Raw genomic sequence first — 24568 nt, 5'->3', positions numbered from 1 at the left:
AAATAAACTGCTTCTGGGGGGGTAACTAGACATCCGCTATTGTTTGTTCCCAGGTTGAACACTTTTCTCTTTTTATTTATGCAAATTATGACCCTTGGGGAAGTTTTCTTAATGGTGATGTGGGAAAACAGACGTGAACCTGTTGCTCAATGTGCCTAGATGGATATGGCTGCATCTCACTGAGGAAGCCCACACTAGGCCGAAACGTACGTCTGGTTTGCTATGTGTCTCATTCAGAGAGGGATTGCCTGGTATTTCGCTCCTGAACTGTACTATTTAGTCAGGACCCGACTGATATACTACAAGAAAGTTCTCTGTGTAAGGCACATGGTGGGAAAAAAGCGGATGCTTCTGGGGTGGTAACTAGCCATAGAGCAAGCTATTATGCTATTGTTCGTTCCCAGGTTGAGCGCTTCTCTCTTTTTAATTTTTGCAAATTATGACCCTTGGGGAAGTCTCCTTAAGGGTTATGTGGGAAAACAGACATGAACCTGTTGCTCACTGTGCATAGAGGGATATTACTGCACCTCACTGAGGAAGCCCACACTAGGCCGAAACGTATGTCAGGTTTGATATGTGTCTCATTCAGAGAGGGATTTCCTGGTATTTTGTGGCTGGACTGTACTGTTTAGTCAGGACCAGACTGATATACTACAGGAGAGTTCTCTGTGTAAGGCACATAGTGGGCAAAAAGCGTCTGCTTCTGGGGTGGCAACTAGCCATAGAACAAGCTATTACTCTATTTTTTCCTTCCCTTGTTGAGCGCTTCTCTCTTTTTGTATATCTTGTTTTAGTTCCCTGATCATAGTGATATTTATATCAAAATTCGGTGCATTCAGGATTATAGGAAAAACATCATTAGGCCTCACTCACTTCTCACTGAGTTAAACATTTTGTTTATGTAATCTTCATTAAGACAGAATGAATGTGTACTAATTCCAACAGACACAGGACACCAAAGAGAAATGTTTCCCAGGTGCCAACAAAAACATCAGCGGCTGGGGGACCTGGCATTGAATGTCACCACTTAAATCTAATCATGTCTCACACAGCGATGCCTGCTGCCTGAATGTAATAATAGACTAAAATGCAATATACATACCCTGGCGCCCTGATATTCTGGCCGAGGTCCCAGATAACTGGAAATGTGTAGAAAACAAAGGCTTGTGTTCTACGTGCACTATGAAATGACCTTATATGTCAGTCTTTCCCAGTTGTGGGCTTATGGGATTTCTTCTTTCCACACAAAGAATATTTAATCGCACCAAGTGTGTCCCCTGGCAACGTGAATCCGGCTCTGCAGTTTCTAGTAAATTTACTGCATTCTATGGCAAAGAAGCAGTTAAACAAAATGACTTATGCACCTAACACTGATTTATCCAGATATGTCACTGCTCTTGCATTCTGCCTGGAGGGGACAAGGAACGCTCTGCTTGGTTAAACACTAACCTTTTATACATCATAAAGGGGCCCCTTGGTAAGAAATGCCAAAAAAGTATACGCAATAACTTTGACTTGCGTTAACACCTCAGCTGCCAGAAGTAATGGAGTTCAAGGGACATGAAACTCAAAAATGTTCTTTCAATATTCAGATAGAACTTGTGATTTTAAACAACTTTACAATGTACTTCCCATTTGTTTATTGTCATAGTCTCAACAAATGTTTTAAGCTAGCTCCCAATAGTGCATTGTTGTTCTGGAGAGGATTTTACCTATGTATTTTATCCTTTTGTAGGGATTAAACACATAATTACATACAAACAATATCGTTTTAATGTAAAACCAAATGGTGAATGCTAGAGTTTTTGAATCGCTAGGATTAACCAGTGCTAGAAATAAAGGGGACATTTAGTCATGAAGTATAAAAAAAAATTTAATGCTGAAATTTCCTTTATTTGTCTGCAGTTTATACGGAGCTGAGTGCCTCTGGCGACCCACAGCAAAGCGCTATTTTTTCTATGAGGTGACGTTTCCACCTCTTAACCAATAGCTGTGCTAGCTGATCGGCATTATGGCAGATGGGTGGCACGCTATTGGCTAAGAGGTCTCATTGAGAAAATAGCGTTTTACAGTGGTTGGCCGGAAGTGCTCAGTTCCGCATTAAACTGCAGGAAAATAAAGAAACTTTCGGCATTAATTATTTTATACTTCGTGACTGAAAGTCCCCTTTATTTTTAGCACTGGTAAATACTAACGTTTTATAAACTCTATCATTTACCTTCACTTTAATTATGCAACTTTGCAATATTCTTTCATTAGTTATTTTGCCCTCTTTTCCTGTAATTTAAGTTTGAAAAGTGAGGATTTTCCATTTCTGAAAAGTGAAAGAGCACACAGCCGGTATCACAAGCCTATCCTTGCCACACAAGATAGTGGCAAGCTGTGTCATCTACAGTCTAACGTCCTGATTGGCTCTTCTAAATAAGTAAAGTGGTTTAAAAGCAATTGCAGCAAACAAGGTTTAATCTGTGATAATAAGGTTCAGAATTATATTTTAGTCCCTTGGAAGATATTGTAATTACTGTTTACTAACCTTTTATATTTTAATATCCCTCCTAACAAGCATCTCATAATAACCACACAGCCATCTACCATCATATTATATCGACATCCCTAATAATGTTGTAGGTCACATGATTACATTACTGTGCCAATGCAGGTTTCTAGGGTAGATTAATTAACAGCCTCTCTACTCTCACCAATTCCTATGTCATTTTAAAGGGATATGAAACCCCAGAATTATCTTTTGTTATTCAGAGCATACCATTTTAAACAACTTTCTAATTTATTTCTATTATCAAGTTTTCTTTGTTCTCTTGGTATCTTTTGTTGAGGGGGAAGTAAGCTCAGGAGCATGGGCGTAGGAATCCAAAAAAACCTTGAGGGACAGCATTTTTACTGGCAGTGTATTGTTATTCAGTAAGCTGGGAATTGTCCAGAACAGCTACCTTTATACTTATACTCCCTACCCCTCTGATTTGCAACCCGTCATTCTGGAACTTGTAGTTCACAGCTTTACAGCCCAGTGAAGGCCCAGCTGCACCAGACTTAATTTTTGGTGTGGCTGGCAGCGGCAGTCAGGGTTCCCCATGGAGGCCCCAAACCAGGATGCCAGCATCCAGTTAGGACCTGGGCCTCTGAGTTAATTTCCCCCTTTCACACACTAATAGTGGCCCTGACTAGAGGGGAATTATACATTATCTGTCCCCCACATGATTTTCTGGGGGGTCCCACTGTGCCCCCCCCCCCAGTTCCTACGTCCATGTTAAGGATCCTGCCCATGTCTGGAGCACTATATGGAAGCAGTTTTACAAGAATGTTATCCATTTGCAAGAGCACTGGATGACAGCACTATTTCCTGCTATGTAGTGCTCCAGCCACCTACCTAGGTATCTCTTCAACACAGAATATCAAAGGAACAAAGCAAATTTGATCATAGAAGTACGTTGGAAACTTTTTAAATGGTATGCTGTATCTGAATCACAATTTTTTGGGGGGGTTTCATATCCCTTTAAGAATGAAAAAAAAAATAGTTTCTATTGAAGGGTTCTTTTTAATACCAGAGAGAGACAAGAAACGTGGAGAGACTATTAATGAGTCTACTCTATGACTATCCTTGTGAGTCAATCATGAAATGTTCCCTTTGAAAACATATGGCTTTTGTTTGACTTCAAGGTGCCAAGCTGGATGACTTTGCAGATTTCACTTCGTTTGGCCTCGCCACAGCGCTGCTTCTGTATGCTCGGGGCTTCCTGGAGGGGCTGCTGGTTATTGGATATGTTCTCGCAGTATTTACTCGTCTCTGTTTCTATTCAAGTGGTGAGTTTCATTAAATGCATTTAATTTATTCCACTGCACTGAAGCTTTTAGTTTTATGTATCTAAACTAGTCACCAAGTCAGAGATTATATGAAAAAAAAATAGTTTCAGAACCGTGGTGGTAATTGGTACCAAAATATTAAAACAAAAAGGGTTGTCCACTTTTTATAAACATAGATCAAGATCAGTTGCAAGAGGTGAGGAAGGAAAAGAATGTTTATAGCAACTGTTGACCCCCTATTGTATACTTAATTTACTTCACATATGTCCTACCATACAACAATCAAAGGCTACATGGAAGTGTCCTTCTTAGACAAAGACTAGGCCAAAGCCTATTGTATAGTTAATCAATGTTTTACTAAGTGAATATTCTATGGATACATTCTCTGGTTTTATGATACCACAAGGACTATCCATTGAATCCACTTGTAGAGGTTTCTGGGTGTCTCCTAAAGAGAAGAATTAGACAAGACAGTCACTAGCAGAAACCAAAGGGCTTTTGAAGGTAAGGGATTGAGTACATATGAACCCCATCTGCATTCATTACAAAGCTTCTATGATGGAATTATTCAACACAGCTAAATTTAAACACTTTAAATCTGGACCTGACATCAAAATGTATTAAGCAATATCACCAGCCTCTTTATCAGCCTTGCATTATTATGTTATCCTGTGCAACTGATTCAGATTCACTCATCTCTACATTATTTAGTGAATAAGCTGCATAGAATAACTGGAGAGTCCGTGATTTTTCCTTACTGCATAGCTAAGCCTGACAGAGCCACGGGGCATATCAGGCTATTGGACAGGTGTTCTCAGCAGGACTGTATAGATGCAGTGTTTGTGGATGTGCATTATGATTAAATGTAAGCATCATAAAACCATGAAATTAATCATAATGTAACTGTTAATGAATCAATAAACTATGCAGCTTTTCTGTGCCCAGTTCCTGAGGTTTGTGTGTTTATTGGGGTTTAGAAACTGAGCAGGTGAAGCCAACCACAGCCATCCGTCATTCGCCACAAATATCAAACATTCTACTACGTAATCAATAACTGAGATCACTTCATATCAACACTCCCTAGCTTCAGACATATCCCACTAATGTTAGCTACCTCTTTTTCATTACCTGCTTTACTCTTCTTCACTTTACATTTTTATCATCCCAGTTACTTTCATAAATCTGCAGAATTATTACTTATGTGCCTGTGCTTATGTAGTGTAGAAGGATTATGTACAACTTGCAGATGTAAGAGACACCATGTGTGAAATACGTGTGACATACAGATGTGAGAGACACCATGTGTGAAATACGTGTGACATACAGATGTGAGAGACACCATGTGTGAAATACGTGTGACATACAGATGTGAGAGACATCCTGTGTGACATCCTGTGGGACATACAGATGTGAGAGATCCTGTGTGACATACAGATGTGAGAGACCCTGAGTGACATACAGATGTGAGACACCCTGTGTGACATATGTGAGACATACAGATGTGAGAGACACCATGTGTGAAATATGTGTGACATACAGATGTGAGAGACCCTGTGTGACATATGTGTGACATACAGATGTGAGAGACACCATGTGTGAAATACGTGTGACATACAGATGTGAGAGACATCCTGTGTGACATCCTGTGGGACATACAGATGTGAGAGACCCTGAGTGACATACAGATGTGAGACACCCTGTGTGACATACATGTGACATACAGATGTGAGAGACACCATGTGTGACATCCTGTGGGACATACAGATGTGAGAGATCCTGTGTGACATACAGATGTGAGAGACCCTGAGTGACATACAGATGTGAGACACCCTGTGTGACATATGTGTGACATACAGATGTGAGAGACACCATGTGTGAAATATGTGTGACATACAGATGTGAGAGACATCCTGTGTGACATCCTGTGGGACATACAGATGTGAGAGATCCTGTGGGACATACAGATGTGAGAGACCCTGAGTGACATACAGATGTGAGACACCCTGTGTGACATATGTGTGACATACAGATGTAAGAGACACCATGTGTGAAATACGTGTGACATACAGATGTGAGAGACATCCTGTGTGACATCCTGTGGGACATACAGATGTGAGAGATCCTGTGTGAAATACGTGTGACATACAGATGTGAGAGACCCTGAGTGACATACAGATGTGAGACACCCTGTGTGACATACATGTGACATACAGATGTGAGAGACACCATGTGTGACATACAGATGTGAGAGACCCTGTGTGACATACGTGTGACATACAGATGTAAGAGACACCATGTGTGAAATACGTGTGACATACAGATGTGAGAAACATCCTGTGTGACATCCAGATGAGACACCCTGTGTGACATACAGATGTGAGACACCCTGAGTGACATACATGTGACATACAGATGTGAGAGACCCTGTGTGACATACAGATGTGAGAGACCCTGTGTGACATACAGATGTGAGACACCCTGAGTGACATACATGTGACATACAGATGTGAGAGGCCCTGTGTGACATACATGTGACATACAGATGTAAGAGACACCATGTGTGAAATACGTGTGACATACAGATGTGAGATACATCCTGTGTGACATCCAGATGAGACACCCTGTGTGACATACAGATGTGAGACACCCTGTGTGACATACATGTGACATACAGATGTGAGAGACCCTGTGTGACATACAGATGTGAGAGACCCTGTGTGACATACAGATGTGAGACACCCTGAGTGACATACATGTGACATACAGATGTGAGAGACCCTGTGTGACATACATGTGACATACAGATGTAAGAGACACCATGTGTGAAATACGTGTGACATACAGATGTGAGAAACATCCTGTGTGAAATCCAGATGTGAGACACCCTGTGTGACATACAGATGTGAGACACCCTGAGTGACATACATGTGACATACAGATGTGAGAGACCCTGTGTGACATACAGATGTGAGACACCCTGTGTGACATACAGATGTGAGACACCCTGTGTGACATACAGATGTGAGACACCCTGAGTGACATACAGATGTGAGAGACCCTGTGTGACATACATGTGACATATAGATGTGAGAGACATCCTGTGTGACATACAGATGTGAGACACCCTGTGTGACATACGTGTGACATCCAGATGTGAGAGACATCCTGTGTGACATCCAGATGTGAGACATCCTGTGTGACATCCAGATGTTAGAGATCCTGTGTGACATACAGATGTGAGAGATCCTGTGTGACATACAGATGTGAGAGATCCTGTGTGACATACAGATGTGAGAGATCCTGTGTGACATACAGATGTGAGAGATCCTGTGTGACATACAGATGTGAGAGATCCTGTGTGACATACAGATGTGAGAGACATCCTGTGTGACATCCAGATGTGAGACACCCTGTGTGACATCCTGTGTGACATAAAGATGTGAGACACCCTGTGTGACATACGTGTGACATACAGATGTGAGAGACACCCTGTGTGACATACAGATGTGAGAGATTCTGTGTGACATACAGATGTGAGACAGCCTGTGTGACGTACAGATGTGAGACAGCCTGTGTGACATACAGATGTGAGACAGCCTGTGTGACATACAGATGTGAGACACCCTGTGTGACATACGTGTGACATCCAGATGTGAGAGACACCCTGTGTGACATACAGATGTGAGAGATCCTGTGTGACGTACAGATGTGAGACACCCTGTGTGACATACGTGTGACATCCAGATGTGAGAGACATCCTGTGTGACATCCAGATGTGAAAGATCCTGTGTGACATACAGATGTGAAAGATCCTGTGTGACATACAGATGTGAGAGATCCTGTGTGACATACAGATGTGAGAGACACCCTGTGTGACATACAGATGTGAGACATCCTGTGTGACATACAGATGTGAGACACCCTGTGTGGCATACAGATGTTAGAGATCCTGTGTGACATACAGATGTGAGAGATCCTGTGTGACATACGTGTGACATACAGATGTGAGAGACATCCTGTGTGACATCCAGATGTGAGACACCCTGTGTGACATCCTGTGTGACATAAAGATGTGAGACACCCTGTGTGACATATGTGTGACATACAGATGTGAGAGACACCCTGTGTGACATACAGATGTGAGAGATCCTGTGTGACATACAGATGTGAGAGATCCTGTGTGACGTACAGATGTGAGACAGCCTGTGTGACGTACAGATGTGAGACAGCCTGTGTGACATACAGATGTGAAACAGCCTGTGTGACATACAGATGTGAGAGACACCCTGTGTGACATACAGATGTTAGAGATCCTGTGTGACATACAGATGTGAGAGATCCTGTGTGACATACGTGTGACATACAGATGTGAGAGACATCCTGTGTGACGTCCAGATGTGAGACACCCTGTGTGACATCCTGTGTGACATAAAGATGTGAGACACCCTGTGTGACATACGTGTGACATACAGATGTGAGAGACACCCTGTGTGACATACAGATGTGAGAGATCCTGTGTGACATACAGATGTGAGAGATCCTGTGTGACGTACAGATGTGAGACAGCCTGTGTGACGTACAGATGTGAGACAGCCTGTGTGACATACAGATGTGAGACACCCTGTGTGACATACAGATGTGAGAGATCCTGTGTGACATACAGATGTGAGATACACCCTGTGTGACGTACAGATGTGAGAGACACCCTGTGTGACATACAGATGTGAGAGATCCTGTGTGACATACAGATGTGAGACACCCTGTGTTACGTACAGATGTAAAGGAGAGAGCCTGTGTGACGTACAGATGTGAGACACCTTGTGTGACGTACAGATGTGAGAGACACCCTGTGTGACATACAGATGTGAGGGACACCCTGTGTGACATACAAATGTGAGAGAAACCCTGTGTGACATACAGATGTGAGAGACACCCTGTGTGACATACAAATGTGAGAGATCCTGTGTGACGTACAGATATGAGAGACAGCCTGTGCGACATACAGATGTGAGAGACACCCTGTGTGACATACAAATGTGAGAGATCCTGTGTGACGTACAGATATGAGAGACAGCCTGTGTGACATACAGATGTGAGAGACTCCCTGTGTGACATACAGATGTGAGAGACACCCTGTGTGACATACAAATGTGAGAGATCCTGTGTGACGTACAGATATGAGAGACAGCCTGTGTGACATACAGATGAGACACCCTGTGTGACATACAGATGACACCCTGTGCGACATACAGATGAGACACCCTGTGCGACGTACAGATGTGAGACAGACTGTGTGACATACAGATGTGTGAGATCCTGTGTGACATGCATATGTGAGACACCCTGTGTGACATACAGATGTGTGAGATCCTGTGTGACATACAGATGTGTGAGATCCTGTGTGACGTACAGATGTGAGAGATCCTGTGTGACGTACAGATGTGAGAGATCCTGTGTGACGTACAGATGTGTGACAGCCTGTGTGACATACAGATGTGAGACACCCTGTGTGACATACATATGTGAGACACCTTGTGTGACATACAGATGTGAGACACTCTGTGTGACATACAGATGTGAGACAGCCTGTGTGACATACAGATGTGAGACACCCTGTGTGACATACAGATGTGAGACACCCTGTGTGACATACATATGTGAGACAGACTGTGTGACATACAGATGTGTGAGATCCTGTGTGACATACAGATGTGAGACACCCTGTGTGACATACAGATGTGAGACAGCCTGTGTGACATACAGATGTGAGATACCCTGTGTGACATACAGATGTGAGACAGCCTGTGTGACATACAGATGTGAGAGACATTTATTGTGGGTGAAAGATGTCCTTTGTAAGAGAGATATCAGCTGTGTGAGCGAGATGTCCAGTATGCGGCATCTTGTAGACATTGTATAATAGGGCTTCTGGGCCAAATCCTATATTTCAGCACTTGATAGATATTTCCCATTTCCTTCCCTGCGTAGGAATCCCATTCATATACCGGGGATTGCCCTGTCCTTATGCCTCAGCTATCCTAGCATGTGTCTCTCTTCTAACGAGTAATCACCAGGTGTTTCTGCAAGGCCTGGCCCTTGTCATGATTTTCTTCATGGTGGACCAAGGCTTCTACCCACATGATAAAATCCTGGAGTCACAGTTCTGGAAAAAGCTGGTCTTTGTAGGAGGTGAGTTGCATTTTATTTAAATATTGAATGACTATGATGTTGTCACCAAAACTTTACCCATAGATTTTTCTTTCAAGCCACAAGCAACGGATAACAGTGCTTCTGTTTTTTGCAGGTATTTTGGTGATGGTTTGTTCTTTTTCACCTATTGCCTGTCTCTATCACCTTGTATGGTCAATTTCCTATGTCCTCTTCCCTGAAACCCTATGGAGTTTCAAGGTCTAATTTCTTGAGAAGAGAAATGCTGATTATGTTCCATGAGTCCATCCTTGGAGGTCCATCAGCTTACAGCATTTTAAATGATGTAGATTTACCAGCTGAATAGCAGCAACTTCAAAATGTCCCCCAGGAATAGGATGAGGGATGTTTTCAGGTTCCACGATGACCTGCACATTGAAACCCAAAACATAATCAGAACTCAAGCTACAGGTCCAGGAAACAGCCGTGAGTTCTGGATCAAGATGGGAGATACAATTCTCAGAATATGTCCAAAACAAAGACTGCTTTTTACAATTTACACAACGCTTTACATCATTCAGTATTCATCAGACTGCACATAATATCTTTAAGATGAATATAAAGAATATCTGTGGAATTCCATTACATTTGTATACAGTGCCACCACACCATGATCAAAAAAATAGACTTTTTATTATAACAATACTGAAGGTGGAGAAATAAACAAGATTTTGAGAAAATGTAGACCAAGGAGGTCCAACAGCAGTTTTCAGGAATCAAAATAGACTCCATAAAAGGGACAGTGTACTTGATATAATTGATATGAAAGAATAGAATTTAAACATAGGAATTAGCAGGAAGTTCCTATCAACCAATCAGCATTAACAGGAAGTACCTATCACCATTCAGCATTAGTAGTGTAATAGTTTAAATTTATAAAGCTTTTACTTATTATTATTTTCAGGCACAAAAAAAAAATCTAAGTTTGCTGCGCATTGACATGACAACTACCCTTTAAGATGCCCCTTTAAGATGTAAGATTGAAGGAGTGATGTAGGCACAGTCTGATTGGCCAACTTTCAATTAAGAAAAAAAAAAATCTACACCACTGACTTGTTACCAACCCCCGAGTATCCAAATTGGACAAACCTGTTCTAGATTAAGTAAGTCCAATCAAACAATGTAAAACCGGCTTTATAGAGCACTTACACTGCAGACCATGAAAAACCGCTAGCTGCAGAAAATGTGTTGTCTCTCCTGATCTGAATGCACAAATATTGTGATAATTGATACTTTTACCACTGAGAATTTTAGCATATTTATGTGATTTCTGAGTTATTGTAATAAGTGTGAATAATAATTTGCTTTTTATTGCTTTGGAATAAACTAAAGATGCGTGTGAGTGTTGGCTTTTTTTCTGCTGTCAGACAAAATACATATCAGGCAAACAGCATCTATCATTAGGAGCTCATTTGTATTCACAGTGAAGAGAACAGAGGAGAATCATGGGTAAGGAACACGAACAGCTGTCCATTCTACAATCACTAGTATGATATCAGAGCTTATTGCTATACACAATATTTTAGGTATAATGTCTATTGTCCTCAAGAGCTACAAACAACATTTAAAGGGACAAATAGGTTAACTGTAAAATGAGGCTGTAAACCATTATTATTATTATTATTATTAACCTCTTAAGGACATATGACGGAATTTTTCCGTCATAAAACAATTGAGCAAACTGAAAGCTGTGTCCTTAAAGGGTTAACACAGCTTTGGGCGTAGCTCAGGTGACGATCTCAGAGTGTAGCTGCTGATTGGTGGGTACACGCTCATGCACGCGCCTGGAAAGCACATGCTTCATATGCACCAATCAGTGTCTGGCAAGGCTTCAAGGTCAGAACCAGGCAGGTATGTATCACATAAGAACAGCCCTAGCATACTTCAGAATTTGATGTCCCTTTAAGCAAGTTTATAAAGGAACAAGAAGCTTGATCAGTAAGGAAACTGGATCACATAGCCAGAAATACACATACAGTATAAATATGTTGCATTACCCCCAGTATACACAGAACTGTGCAGCTGATGGGCTTGTCATATGAGGAAATCAGTCTCCTGCAATTGGTTTATGTAGTTGTTTACCCTGGTGCATACTGCATGGTGTGTGTGTCAGATTTGCATCTTTGCTGCCCCGCGGCACATAACTACGCAGGAGTCCCTCACTTGTCTTGACACTTGTTTAATGCCCCAGGTACAAATGTTTTCACAAAAATTAACCTCTTAAGGACATATGACGGAATTTTTCCGTCATAAACAATTGAGCAAACTGAAAGCTGTGTCCTTAAAGGGTTAATCTATCCTTCTGATGAGGCTGTAACAATCCTGTGCAACCTTTGATTGGTTAAACTGGGCGGTTAGTTTTGCATCAGATCAAAAATAAGTCAGTGGGAATGAAAATAAAATTGCAGGCAGCTGCTTACATTGTCTAATAAGTAACATCTGCAATACTAGACTGGTGCATCAGGTGAGCACTGCTCCATAGCATTTACAATATTTTAGACACAGTCTCACTTGTTAAGAGCTTTTAAACTTGACTAATATTTTTCTCTATTTACTAGCGAGTTTTCATATTACTTGCTCATTAGCTTATGTATTCTTGCCTCTGGCAACTCTTAGCTTCTGATCACGTTCTTCTGGGAATCTCCATTCAAGCAGCCATGTGTTTACAGCTGGGAGCGTGCACGTGCAAACATTCAGAGAGGAGTAACTGGCTAATGTTACAGGGTACAAACAAAAGGAATGTGATGAAAGAAACAGAGGCAGCTCTACCATTAGGCCAAATAGGTGATCGCCTAAGGCCTCAATCATAATGAGGCCTCGCACAGGGGCATAGATCAAACAGGTGTTGGTGGCACAGTAGTCCCGCCCGCTGGCTTCTTCTTAAAGCCATTTAATATTCATAGGTGTGAGCAGGGGGTGAAACGGAAGTGTCCAGGCACAATGTAGGAATTCCTGCTGCAATAAGCCCCGTGTTTAATAAATGTCTAGTCTGCTTAAAGGGACACTGAACCCAAATGTTTTCTTCCGTGATTCAGCTAGAGCATGCAATTTTAAGCAACTTTCTAATTTACTCCTATTATCAAATTTTCTTTGTTCTCTTGCTATCTTTATTTGAAATGCAGAAATGTAAGTTTAGATGCCGGCCCGTTTTTGGTGAACAACCTGGTTTGTTCTTGCTGATTGGTGGATAAATTCATCCACCAATGAGCAAGTACTTTCCAGGTTCTGAACCAAACAAATAGCTTAGATGCCTTCTTTTTCAAATAAAGATAGCAAGAGAACGAAGAAAAAATTGATAATAGAAGTAAATTATAAAGTTGCTTAAAATGGCTGCTCTATCTGAATCACAAAAGAAAAAAATTGGGTTCAGTGTCCCTTTAATGCTCCACCTCGTGCTCCTCTGCTTAGGCCACTTGTTATTGACAGCCACACTGTGAGCAGTTGCAGGTTGTGTTTGTATAGATTAACCCCCTAGATACCAGAAAGCACTGTGAGCAGTTGCAGGCTGTGTTTGTATAGATTAACCCCCTAGATACCAGAAAGCACTGTGAGCAGTTGCAGGTTGTGTTTGTATATATTAACCCCCTAGATACCAGAAAGCACTGTGAGCAGTTGCAGGCTGTGTTTGTATATATTAACCCCCTAGATACCAGAAAGCACTGTGAGCAGTGTCAGGCTGTGTTTGTATATATTAACCCCCTAGATACCAGAAAGCACTGTGAGCAGTGTCAGGCTGTGTTTGTATATATTAACCCCCTAGATACCAGAAAACACTGTGAGCAGTTGCAGGCTGTGTTTGTATATATTAACCCCCTAGATACCAGAAAGCACTGTGAGCAGTTGCAGGTTGTGTTTGTATAGATTAACCCCCTAGATACCAGAAAGCACTGTGAGCAGTTGCAGGTTGTGTTTGTATATATTAACCCCCTAGATACCAGAAAGCACTGTGAGCAGTTGCAGGTTGTGTTTGTATAGATTAACCCCCTAGATACCAGAAAGCACTGTGAGCAGTTGCAGGTTGTGTTTGTATAGATTAACCCCCTAGATACCAGAAAGCACTGTGAGCAGTTGCAGGCTGTGTTTGTATAGATTAACCCCCTAGATACCAGAAAGCACTGTGAGCAGTTGCAGGCTGTGTTTATATATATTAACCCCCTAGATACCAGAAAGCACTGTGAGCAGTTGCAGGCTGTGTTTGTATAGATTAACCCCCTAGATACCAGAAAGCACTGTGAGCAGTGTCAGGCTGTGTTTGTATATATTAACCCCCTAGATACCAGAAAGCACTGTGAGCAGTGGCAGGCTGTGTTTGTATATATTAACCCCCTAGATACCAGTAAGCACTGTGAGCAGTTGCAGTCTGTGTTTGTATATATTAACCCCCTAGATACCAGAAAGCACTGTGAGCAGTTGCAGGCTGTGTTTGTATAGATTAACCCCCTAGATACCAGAAAGCACTGTGAGCAGTTGCAGCTTGTGTTTGTATATATAAACCCCCTAGATACCAAAAAGCACTTTGAGAAGTTGCAGGTTGTGTTTGTATAGATTAACCCCCTAGATACCAGAAAGCACTGTGAGCAGTTGCAGGTTGTGTTTGTATAGATTAACCCCCTAGATACCATAAAGCACCGTGAGCAGTTGCAGGCTGTGGTTGTATATATTAACCCCCTAGATACCAGAAAGCACTGTGAGCAGTTGCAGGCTGTGTTTGTATAAATTAACCCCCTAGATACCAGAAAGCACTGTGAGCAGTTGCAGGCTGTGTTTGTATAAATTAACCCCCTAGATACCAGAAAGCACTGTGAGCAGTTGCAGGCTGTGTTTGTATATATTAACCCCCTAGTTACCAGAAAGCACTGTGAGCAGTTGCAGGCTGTGTTTGTATATATTAACCCCCTAGATACCAGAAAGCACTGTGAGCAATTGCAGGCTGTGTTTGTATATATTAACCCCCTAGATACCAGAAAGCACTGTGAGCAGTTGCAGGCTGTGTTTGTATATATTAACCCCCTAGATACCAGAAAGCACTTTGAGCAGTTGCAGGTTGTGTTTGTATATATTAACCCCCTAGATACCAGAAAGCACTTTGAGCAGTTGCAGGTTGTGTTTGTATATATTAACCCCCTAGATACCAGAAAGCACTTTGAGCAGTTGCAGGCTGTGTTTGTATATATTAACCCCCTAGATACCAGAAAGCACTGTGAGCAGTTGCAGGCTGTGTTTGTATATATTAACCCCCTAGATACCAGAAAGCACTGTGAGCAGTGTCAGGCTGTGTTTGTATAGATTAACCCCCTAGATACCAGAAAGCACTGTGAGCAGTTGCAGGCTGTGGTTGTATATATTAACCCCCTAGATACCAGAAAGCACTGTGAGCAGTTGCAGGCTGTGTTTGTATAGATTAACCCCCTAGATACCAGAAAGCACTGTGAGCAGTTGTAGGCTGTGTTTGTATAGATTAACCCCCTAGATACCAGAAAGCACTGTGAGCAGTTGCAGGCTGTGTTTGTATAGATTAACCCCCTAGATACCAGAAAGCACTGTGAGCAGTTGCAGGCTGTGTTTGTATATATTAACCCCCTAGATACCAGAAAGCACTGTGAGCAGTGTCAGGCTGTGTTTGTATATATTAACCCCCTAGATACCAGAAAGCACTGTGAGCAGTGTCAGGCTGTGTTTGTATAGATTAACCCCCTAGATACCAGAAAGCACTGTGAGCAGTTGCAGGCTGTGTTTGTATATATTAACCCCCTAGATAGCAGAAAGCACTGTGAGCAGCTGCAGGTTGTGTTTGTATAGATTAACCCCCTAGATACCAGAAAGCACTGTGAGCAGTTGCAGGTTGTGTTTGTATAGATTAACCCCCTAGATACCAGAAAGCACTGTGAGCAGTTGCAGGTTGTGTTTGTATAGATTAACCCCCTAGATACCAGAAAGCACTGTGAGCAGTTGCAGGTTGTGTTTGTATAGATTAACCCCCTAGATACCAGAAAGCACTGTGAGCAGTTGCAGGTTGTGTTTGTATAGATTAACCCCCTAGATACCAGAAAGCACTGTGAGCAGTTGCAGGCTGTGTTTGTATATATTAACCCCCTAGATACCAGAAAGCACTGTGAGCAGTTGCAGGCTGTGTTTGTATATATTAACCCCCTAGATACCAGAAAGCACTGTGAGCAGTGTCAGGCTGTGTTTGTATATATTAACCCCCTAGATACTAGAAAGCACTGTGAGCAGTTGCAGGCTGTGTTTGTATATATTAACCCCCTAGATACCAGAAAGCACTGTGAGCAGTTGCAGGTTGTGTTTGTATAGATTAACCCCCTAGATACCAGAAAGCACCGTGAGCAGTTGCAGGCTGTGGTTGTATATATTAACCCCCTAGATACCAGAAAGCACTGTGAGCAGTTGCAGGCTGTGTTTGTATAGATTAACCCCCTAGATACCAGAAAGCACTGTGAGCAGTTGCAGGCCGTGTTTGTATAAATTAACCCCCTAGATACCAGAAAGCACTGTGAGCAGTTGCAGGCTGTGTTTGTATATATTAACCCCCTAGTTACCAGAAAGCACTGTGAGCAGTTGCAGGCTGTGTTTGTATATATTAACCCCCTAGATACCAGAAAGCACTGTGAGCAGTTGCAGGCTGTGTTTGTATATATTAACCCCCTAGATAGCAGAAAGCACTGTGAGCAGCTGCAGGTTGTGTTTGTATAGATTAACCCCCTAGATACCAGAAAGCACTGTGAGCAGTTGCAGGTTGTGTTTGTATAGATTAACCCCCTAGATACCAGAAAGCACTGTGAGCAGTTGCAGGTTGTGTTTGTATAGATTAACCCCCTAGATACCAGAAAGCACTGTGAGCAGTTGCAGGTTGTGTTTGTATAGATTAACCCCCTAGATACCAGAAAGCACTGTGAGCAGTTGCAGGTTGTGTTTGTATAGATTAACCCCCTAGATACCAGAAAGCACTGTGAGCAGTTGCAGGCTGTGTTTGTATATATTAACCCCCTAGATACCAGAAAGCACTGTGAGCAGTTGCAGGCTGTGTTTGTATATATTAACCCCCTAGATACCAGAAAGCACTGTGAGCAGTGTCAGGCTGTGTTTGTATATATTAACCCCCTAGATACTAGAAAGCACTGTGAGCAGTTGCAGGCTGTGTTTGTATATATTAACCCCCTAGATACCAGAAAGCACTGTGAGCAGTTGCAGGTTGTGTTTGTATAGATTAACCCCCTAGATACCAGAAAGCACCGTGAGCAGTTGCAGGCTGTGGTTGTATATATTAACCCCCTAGATACCAGAAAGCACTGTGAGCAGTTGCAGGCTGTGTTTGTATAGATTAACCCCCTAGATACCAGAAAGCACTGTGAGCAGTTGCAGGCCGTGTTTGTATAAATTAACCCCCTAGATACCAGAAAGCACTGTGAGCAGTTGCAGGCTGTGTTTGTATATATTAACCCCCTAGTTACCAGAAAGCACTGTGAGCAGTTGCAGGCTGTGTTTGTATATATTAACCCCCTAGATACCAGAAAGCACTGTGAGCAATTGCAGGCTGTGTTTGTATATATTAACCCCCTAGATACCAGAAAGCACTGTGAGCAGTTGCAGGCTGTGTTTGTATATATTAACCCCCTAGATACCAGAAAGCACTTTGAGCAGTTGCAGGTTGTGTTTGTATATATTAACCCCCTAGATACCAGAAAGCACTTTGAGCAGTTGCAGGTTGTGTTTGTATATATTAACCCCCTAGATACCAGAAAGCACTGTGAGCAGTTGCAAGCTGTGTTTGTATAGATTAACCCCCTAGATACCAGAAAGCACTGTGAGCAGTTGCAGGCTGTGTTTGTATAGATTAACCCCCTAGATACCAGAAAGCACTGTGAGCAGTTACAGGCTGTGTTTGTATAGATTAACCCCCTAGATACCAGAAAGCACTGTGAGCAGTTGCAGGTTGTGTTTGTATATATTAACCCCCTAGATACCAGAAAGCACTGTGAGCAGTGTCAGGCTGTGTTTGTATAGATTAACCCCCTAGATACCAGAAAGCACTGTGAGCAGTTGCAGGTTGTGTTTGTATAGATTAACCCCCTAGATACCAGAAAGCACTGTGAGCAGTTGCAGGCTGTGTTTGTATAGATTAACCCCCTAGATACCAGAAAGCACTGTGAGCAGTTGCAGGCTGTGTTTGTATAGATTAACCCCCTAGATACCAGAAAGCACTGTGAGCAGTTGCAGGCTGTGTTTGTATAGATTAACCCCCTAGATACCAGAAAGCACTGTGAGCAGTTGCAGGCTGTGTTTGTATAGATTAACCCCCTAGATACCAGAAAGCACTGTGAGCAGTTGCAGGCTGTGTTTGTATATATTAACCCCCTAGATACCAGAAAGCACTGTGAGCAGTGTCAGGCTGTGTTTGTATATATTAACCCCCTAGATACCAGAAAGCACTGTGAGCAGTTGCAGGCTGTGTTTGTATATATTAACCCCCTAGATACCAGAAAGCACTGTGAGCAGTTGCAGCTTGTGTTTGTATATATTAACCCCCTAGATACCAGAAAGCACTGTGAGCAGTTGCAGGCTGTGGTTGTATATATTAACCCCCTAGATACCAGAAAGCACTGTGAGCAGTTGCAGGCTGTGTTTGTATAGATTAACCCCCTAGATACCAGAAAGCACTGTGAGCAGTTGCAGGTTGTGTTTGTATAGATTAACCCCCTAGATACCAGAAAGCACTGTGAGCAGTTGCAGGTTGTGTTTGTATAGATTAACCCCCTAGATACCAGAAAGCACTGTGAGCAGTTGCAGGTTGTGTTTGTATAGATTAACCCCCTAGATACCAGAAAGCACTGTGAGCAGTTGCAGGTTGTGTTTGTATAGATTAACCCCCTAGATACCAGAAAGCACTGTGAGCAGTGTCAGGCTGTGTTTGTATATATTAACCCCCTAGATACCAGAAAGCACTGTGAGCAGTGGCAGGCTGTGTTTGTATATATTAACCCCCTAGATACCAGAAAGCACTGTGAGCAGTTGCAGTCTGTGTTTGTATATATTAACCCCCTAGATACCAGAAAGCACTGTGAGCAGTTGCAGGCTGTGTTTGTATAGATTAACCCCCTAGATACCAGAAAGCACTGTGAGCAGTTGCAGCTTGTGTTTGTATATATTAACCCCCTAGATACCAGAAAGCACTTTGAGAAGTTGCAGGTTGTGTTTGTATAGATTAACCCCCTAGATACCAGAAAGCACTGTGAGCAGTTGCAGGTTGTGTTTGTATAGATTAACCCCCTAGATACCAGAAAGCACTGTGAGCAGTTACAGGCTGTGTTTGTATAGATTAACCCCCTAGATACCAGAAAGCACTGTGAGCAGTTGCAGGTTGTGTTTATATATATTAACCCCCTAGATACCAGAAAGCACTGTGAGCAGTGTCAGGCTGTGTTTGTATATATTAACCCCCTAGATACCAGAAAGCACTGTGAGCAGTGTCAGGCTGTGTTTGTATATATTAACCCCCTAGATACCAGAAAGCACTGTGAGCAGTTGCAGGTTGTGTTTGTATAGATTAACCCCCTAGATACCAGAAAGCACTGTGAGCAGTTGCAGGCTGTGTTTGTATAGATTAACCCCCTAGATACCAGAAAGCACTGTGAGCAGTTGCAGGCTGTGTTTGTATAGATTAACCCCCTAGATACCAGAAAGCACTGTGAGCAGTTGCAGGCTGTGTTTGTATAGATTAACCCCCTAGATACCAGAAAGCACTGTGAGCAGTTGCAGGCTGTGTTTGTATAGATTAACCCCCTAGATACCAGAAAGCACTGTGAGCAGTTGCAGGCTGTGTTTGTATATATTAACCCCCTAGATACCAGAAAGCACTGTGAGCAGTGTCAGGCTGTGTTTGTATATATTAACCCCCTAGATACCAGAAAGCACTGTGAGCAGTTGCAGGCTGTGTTTGTATATATTAACCCCCTAAATACCAGAAAGCACTGTTAGCAGGTGCAGCTTGTGTTTGTATATATTAACCCCTAGATACCAGAAAGCACTGTGAGCAGTTGCAGGCTGTGTTTGTATAGATTAACCCCCTAGATACCAGAAAGCACTGTGAGCAGTTGCAGGCTGTGGTTGTATATATTAACCCCCTAGATACCAGAAAGCACTGTGAGCAGTTGCAGGTTGTGTTTGTATAGATTAACCCCCTAGATACCAGAAAGCACTGTGAGCAGTTGCAGGCTGTGTTTGTATAGATTAACCCCCTAGATACCAGAAAGCACTGTGAGCAGTTGCAGGCTGTGTTTGTATATATTAACCCCCTAGATACCAGAAAGCACTGTGAGCAGTGTCAGGCTGTGTTTGTATATATTAACCCCCTAGATACCAGAAAGCACTGTGAGCAGTTGCAGGCTGTGTTTGTATAGATTAACCCCCTAGATACCAGAAAGCACTGTGAGCAGTTGCAGGCTGTGTTTGTATATATTAACCCCCTAGATACCAGAAAGCACTGTGAGCAGTTGCAGGTTGTGTTTGTATAGATTAACCCCCTAGATACCAGAAAGCACTGTGAGCAGTTGCAGGTTGTGTTTGTATAGATTAACCCCCTAGATACCAGAAAGCACTGTGAGCAGTTGCAGGTTGTGTTTGTATAGATTAACCCCCTAGATACCAGAAAGCACTGTGAGCAGTTGCAGGCTGTGTTTATATATATTAACCCCCTAGATACCAGAAAGCACTGTGAGCAGTTGCAGGCTGTGTTTGTATATATTAACCCCCTAGATACCAGAAAGCACTGTGAGCAGTGTCAGGCTGTGTTTGTATATATTAACCCCCTAGATACCAGAAAGCACTGTGAGCAGTTGCAGGCTGTGTTTGTATATATTAACCCCCTAGATACCAGAAAGCACTGTGAGCAGTTGCAGTCTGTGTTTGTATATATTAACCCCCTAGATACCAGAAAGCACTGTGAGCAGTTGCAGGCTGTGTTTGTATAGATTAACCCCCTAGATACCAGAAAGCACTGTGAGCAGTTGCAGCTTGTGTTTGTATATATTAACCCCCTAGATACCAGAAAGCACTGTGAGCAGTTGCAGCTTGTGTTTGTATATATTAACCCCCTAGATACCAGAAAGCACTTTGAGCAGTTGCAGGTTGTGTTTGTATAGATTAACCCCCTAGATACCAGAAAGCACTGTGAGCAGTGTCAGGCTGTGTTTGTATAGATTAACCCCCTAGATACCAGAAAGCACTGTGAGCAGTTGCAGGTTGTGTTTGTATAGATTAACCCCCTAGATACCAGAAAGTACTGTGAGCAGTTGCAGGCTGTGTTTGTACAGATTAACTCCCTAGATACCAGAAAGCACTGTGAGCAGTGTCAGGCTGTGTTTGTATAGATTAACCCCCTAGATACCAGAAAGCACTGTGAGCAGTTGCAGGCTGTGTTTGTATAGATTAACCCTCTAAATACCAGAAAGCACTGTGAGCAGTTGCAGGCAGTGTTTGTATATATTAACCCCCTAGATACCAGAAAGCACTGTGAGCAGTTGCAGCTTGTGTTTGTATATATTAACCCCCTAGATACCAGAAAGCACTTTGAGCAGTTGCAGGTTGTGTTTGTATAGATTAACCCCCTAGATACCAGAAAGCACTGTGAGCAGTGTCAGGCTGTGTTTGTATATATTAACCCCCTAGATACCAGAAAGCACTGTGAGCAGTTGCAGGTTGTGTTTGGATAGATTAACCCCCTAGATACCAGAAAGCACTGTGAGCAGTTGCAGGCTGTGTTTGTACAGATTAACCCCCTAGATACCAGAAAGCACTGTGAGCAGTGTCAGGCTGTGTTTGTATATATTAACCCCCTAGATACCAGAAAGCACTGTGAGCAGTTGCAGGCTGTGTTTGTATATATTAACCCCCTAGATACCAGAAAGCACTGTGAGCAGTTGCAGGCTGTGTTTGTATAGATTAACCCCCTAGATACCAGAAAGCACTGTGAGCAGTTGCAGGCTGTGGTTGTATATATTAACCCCCTAGATACCAGAAAGCACTGTGAGCAGTTGCAGGCTGTGTTTGTATAGATTAACCCCCTAGATACCAGAAAGCACTGTGGGCAGTTGCAGGTTGTGTTTGTATATATTAACCCCCTAGATACCAGAAAGCACTGTGAGCAGTTGCAGGCTGTGTTTGTATATATTAACTCCCTAGATACCAGAAAACACTGTGAGCAGTTGCAAGCTGTGTTTGTATATATTAACCCCCTAGATACCAGAAAGCACTGTGGGCAGTTGCAGGTTGTGTTTGTATAGATTAACCCCCTAGATACCAGAAAGCACCGTGAGCAGTTGCAGGCAGTGTTTGTATATATTAACCCCATAGATACCAGAAAGCACCGTGAGCAGTTGCAGGCTGTGATTATATAGATTAACCCCCTAGATACCAGAAAGCACTGTGAGCAGTTGCAGGCTGTGTTTATATAGATTAACCCCCTAGATACCAGAAAGCACTGTGAGCAGTTGTAGGCTGTCTTTGTATAGATTAACCCCCTAGATACCAGAAAGCAATGTGAGCAGTTGCAGGCAGTGTTTGTATAAATTAACCCCCTAGATACCAGAAAGCACTGTGAGCAGTTGCAGGCAGTGTTTATATAGATTAACCCCCTAGATACCAGAAAGCACTGTGAGCAGTTGCAGGCTGTGTTTGTATATATTAACCCCCTAGATACCAGAAAGCACTGTGAGCAGTTGCAGGCTGTGTTTGTATATATTAACCCCCTAGATACCAGAAAGCACTGTGAGCAGTTGCAGGCTGTGTTTGTATATATTAACCCCCTAGATACCAGAAAGCACTGTGAGCAGCTGCAGGCTGTGTTTGTATAGATTAACCCCCTAGATACCAGAAAGCACTGTGAGCAGTTGCAGGTTGTGTTTATATATATTAACCCCCTAGATACCAGAAAGCACTATGAGCAGTTGCAGGTTGTGTTTGTATATATTAACCCCCTAGATTCCAGAAAGCACTGTGAGCAGTTGCAGGCTGTGTTTGTATAGATTAACCCCCTAGATACCAGAAAGCACTGTGAGCAGTTGCAGGCTGTGTTTGTATAGATTAACCCCCTAGATACCAGAAAGCACTGTCAGCAGTTCCAAGCTGTGTTTATATAGATTAACCCCCTAGATACCAGAAAGCACTGTGAGCGGCTGCAGGCTGTGTTTGTATAGATTAACCCCCTAGATACCAGAAAGCACTGTGAGCAGTTGCAGGCTGTGTTTGTATAGATTAACCCCCTAGATACCAGAAAGCACTGTGAGCAGTTGCAGGCTGTGTTTGTATAGATTAACCCCCTAGATACCAGAAAGCAATGTGAGCAGTTGCAGGCTGTGTTTGTATAGATTAACCCCTTAAATACCAGAATTCACTGTGAGCAGTTACAGGCTGTGTTTGTATAGATTAACCCCCTAGATACCAGAAAGCAATGTGAGCAGTTGTAGGCTGTGTTTGTATAGATTAACCCCCTAGATACCAGAAAGCACTGTGAGCAGTTGCAGGCTGTGTTTGTATAGATTAACCCCCTAGATACCAGAAAGCACTGTGAGCAGTTGCAGGCTGTGTTTGTATAGATTAACCCCCTAGATACCAGAAAGCACTGTGAGCAGTTGCAGGCTGTGTTTGTATAGATTAACCCCCTAGATACCAGAAAGCACTGTGAGCAGTTGCAGGCTGTGTTTGTATAGATTAACCCCCTAGATACCAGAAAGCACTGTGAGCAGTTGCAGGCTGTGTTTGTATATATTAACCCTCTAAATACCAGAAAGCACTGTGAGCAGAAAGCACTGTGTTGCAGGCAGTGTTTGTATAGATTAACCCCCTAGATACCAGAAAGCACTGTGAGCAGTTGCAGGTTGTGTTTGTATAGATTAACCCCCTAGATACCAGAAAGCACTGTGAGCAGTTGCAGGTTGTGTTTGTATAGATTAACCCCCTAGATACCAGAAAGCACTGTGAGCAGTTGCAGGCTGTGTTTGTATAGATTAACCCCCTAGATACCAGAAAGCACTGTGAGCAGTTGCAGGCTGTGTTTGTATAGATTAACCCCCCTAGATACCAGAAAGCACTGTGAGCAGTTGCAGGCTGTGTTTGTATAGATTAACCCCCTAGATACCAGAAAGCACTGTGAGCAGTTGCAGGCTGTGTTTGTATATATTAACCCCCTAGATACCAGAAAGCACTGTGAGCAGTTGCAGGCTGTGTTTGTATATATTAACCCCCTAGATACCAGAAAGCACTGTGAGCAGTTGTAGGCTGTGTTTGTATATATTAACCCCCTAGATACCAGAAAGCACTGTGAGCAGTTGCAGCTTGTGTTTGTATATATTAACCCCCTAGATACCAGAAAGCACTGTGAGCAGTTGCAGGCTGTGTTTGTATAGATTAACCCCCTAGATACCAGAAAGCACTTTGAGCAGTTGCAGGTTGTGTTTGTATATATTAACCCCCTAGATACCAGAAAGCACTTTGAGCAGTTGCAGGTTGTGTTTGTATATATTAACCCCCT

General features: G+C 42.6%; 1 protein-coding gene across 7 annotated transcripts in view; it reads left to right on the top strand.

The window, feature by feature from the left end:
• The window catches only part of TMEM269 (transmembrane protein 269), a 115333-nt gene extending 103965 nt beyond the window's left edge, over nucleotides 1-11368 (top strand). For all 7 annotated transcript variants that reach the window (XM_053690210.1, XM_053690206.1, XM_053690212.1 and 4 more), the window contains 3 exons: nucleotides 3676-3819; nucleotides 9808-10008; nucleotides 10124-11368. In XM_053690210.1, the coding sequence (XP_053546185.1) occupies nucleotides 3676-3819; nucleotides 9808-10008; nucleotides 10124-10233 (455 nt within the window). In that variant the 3' untranslated portion in view covers nucleotides 10234-11368. The remainder of the gene's footprint in view (nucleotides 1-3675; nucleotides 3820-9807; nucleotides 10009-10123) is intronic.
• Nucleotides 11369-24568: the final 13200 nt, after the last annotated feature.

This window comes from Bombina bombina, chromosome 8 (genome assembly GCF_027579735.1).
Source record: "Bombina bombina isolate aBomBom1 chromosome 8, aBomBom1.pri, whole genome shotgun sequence".
Classification (NCBI taxonomy): Eukaryota; Metazoa; Chordata; class Amphibia; order Anura; family Bombinatoridae; genus Bombina; species Bombina bombina.
The sequence above is the reverse complement of the archived record's forward strand: the minus strand, read 5'-3'. Positions and strand labels throughout refer to the sequence as shown.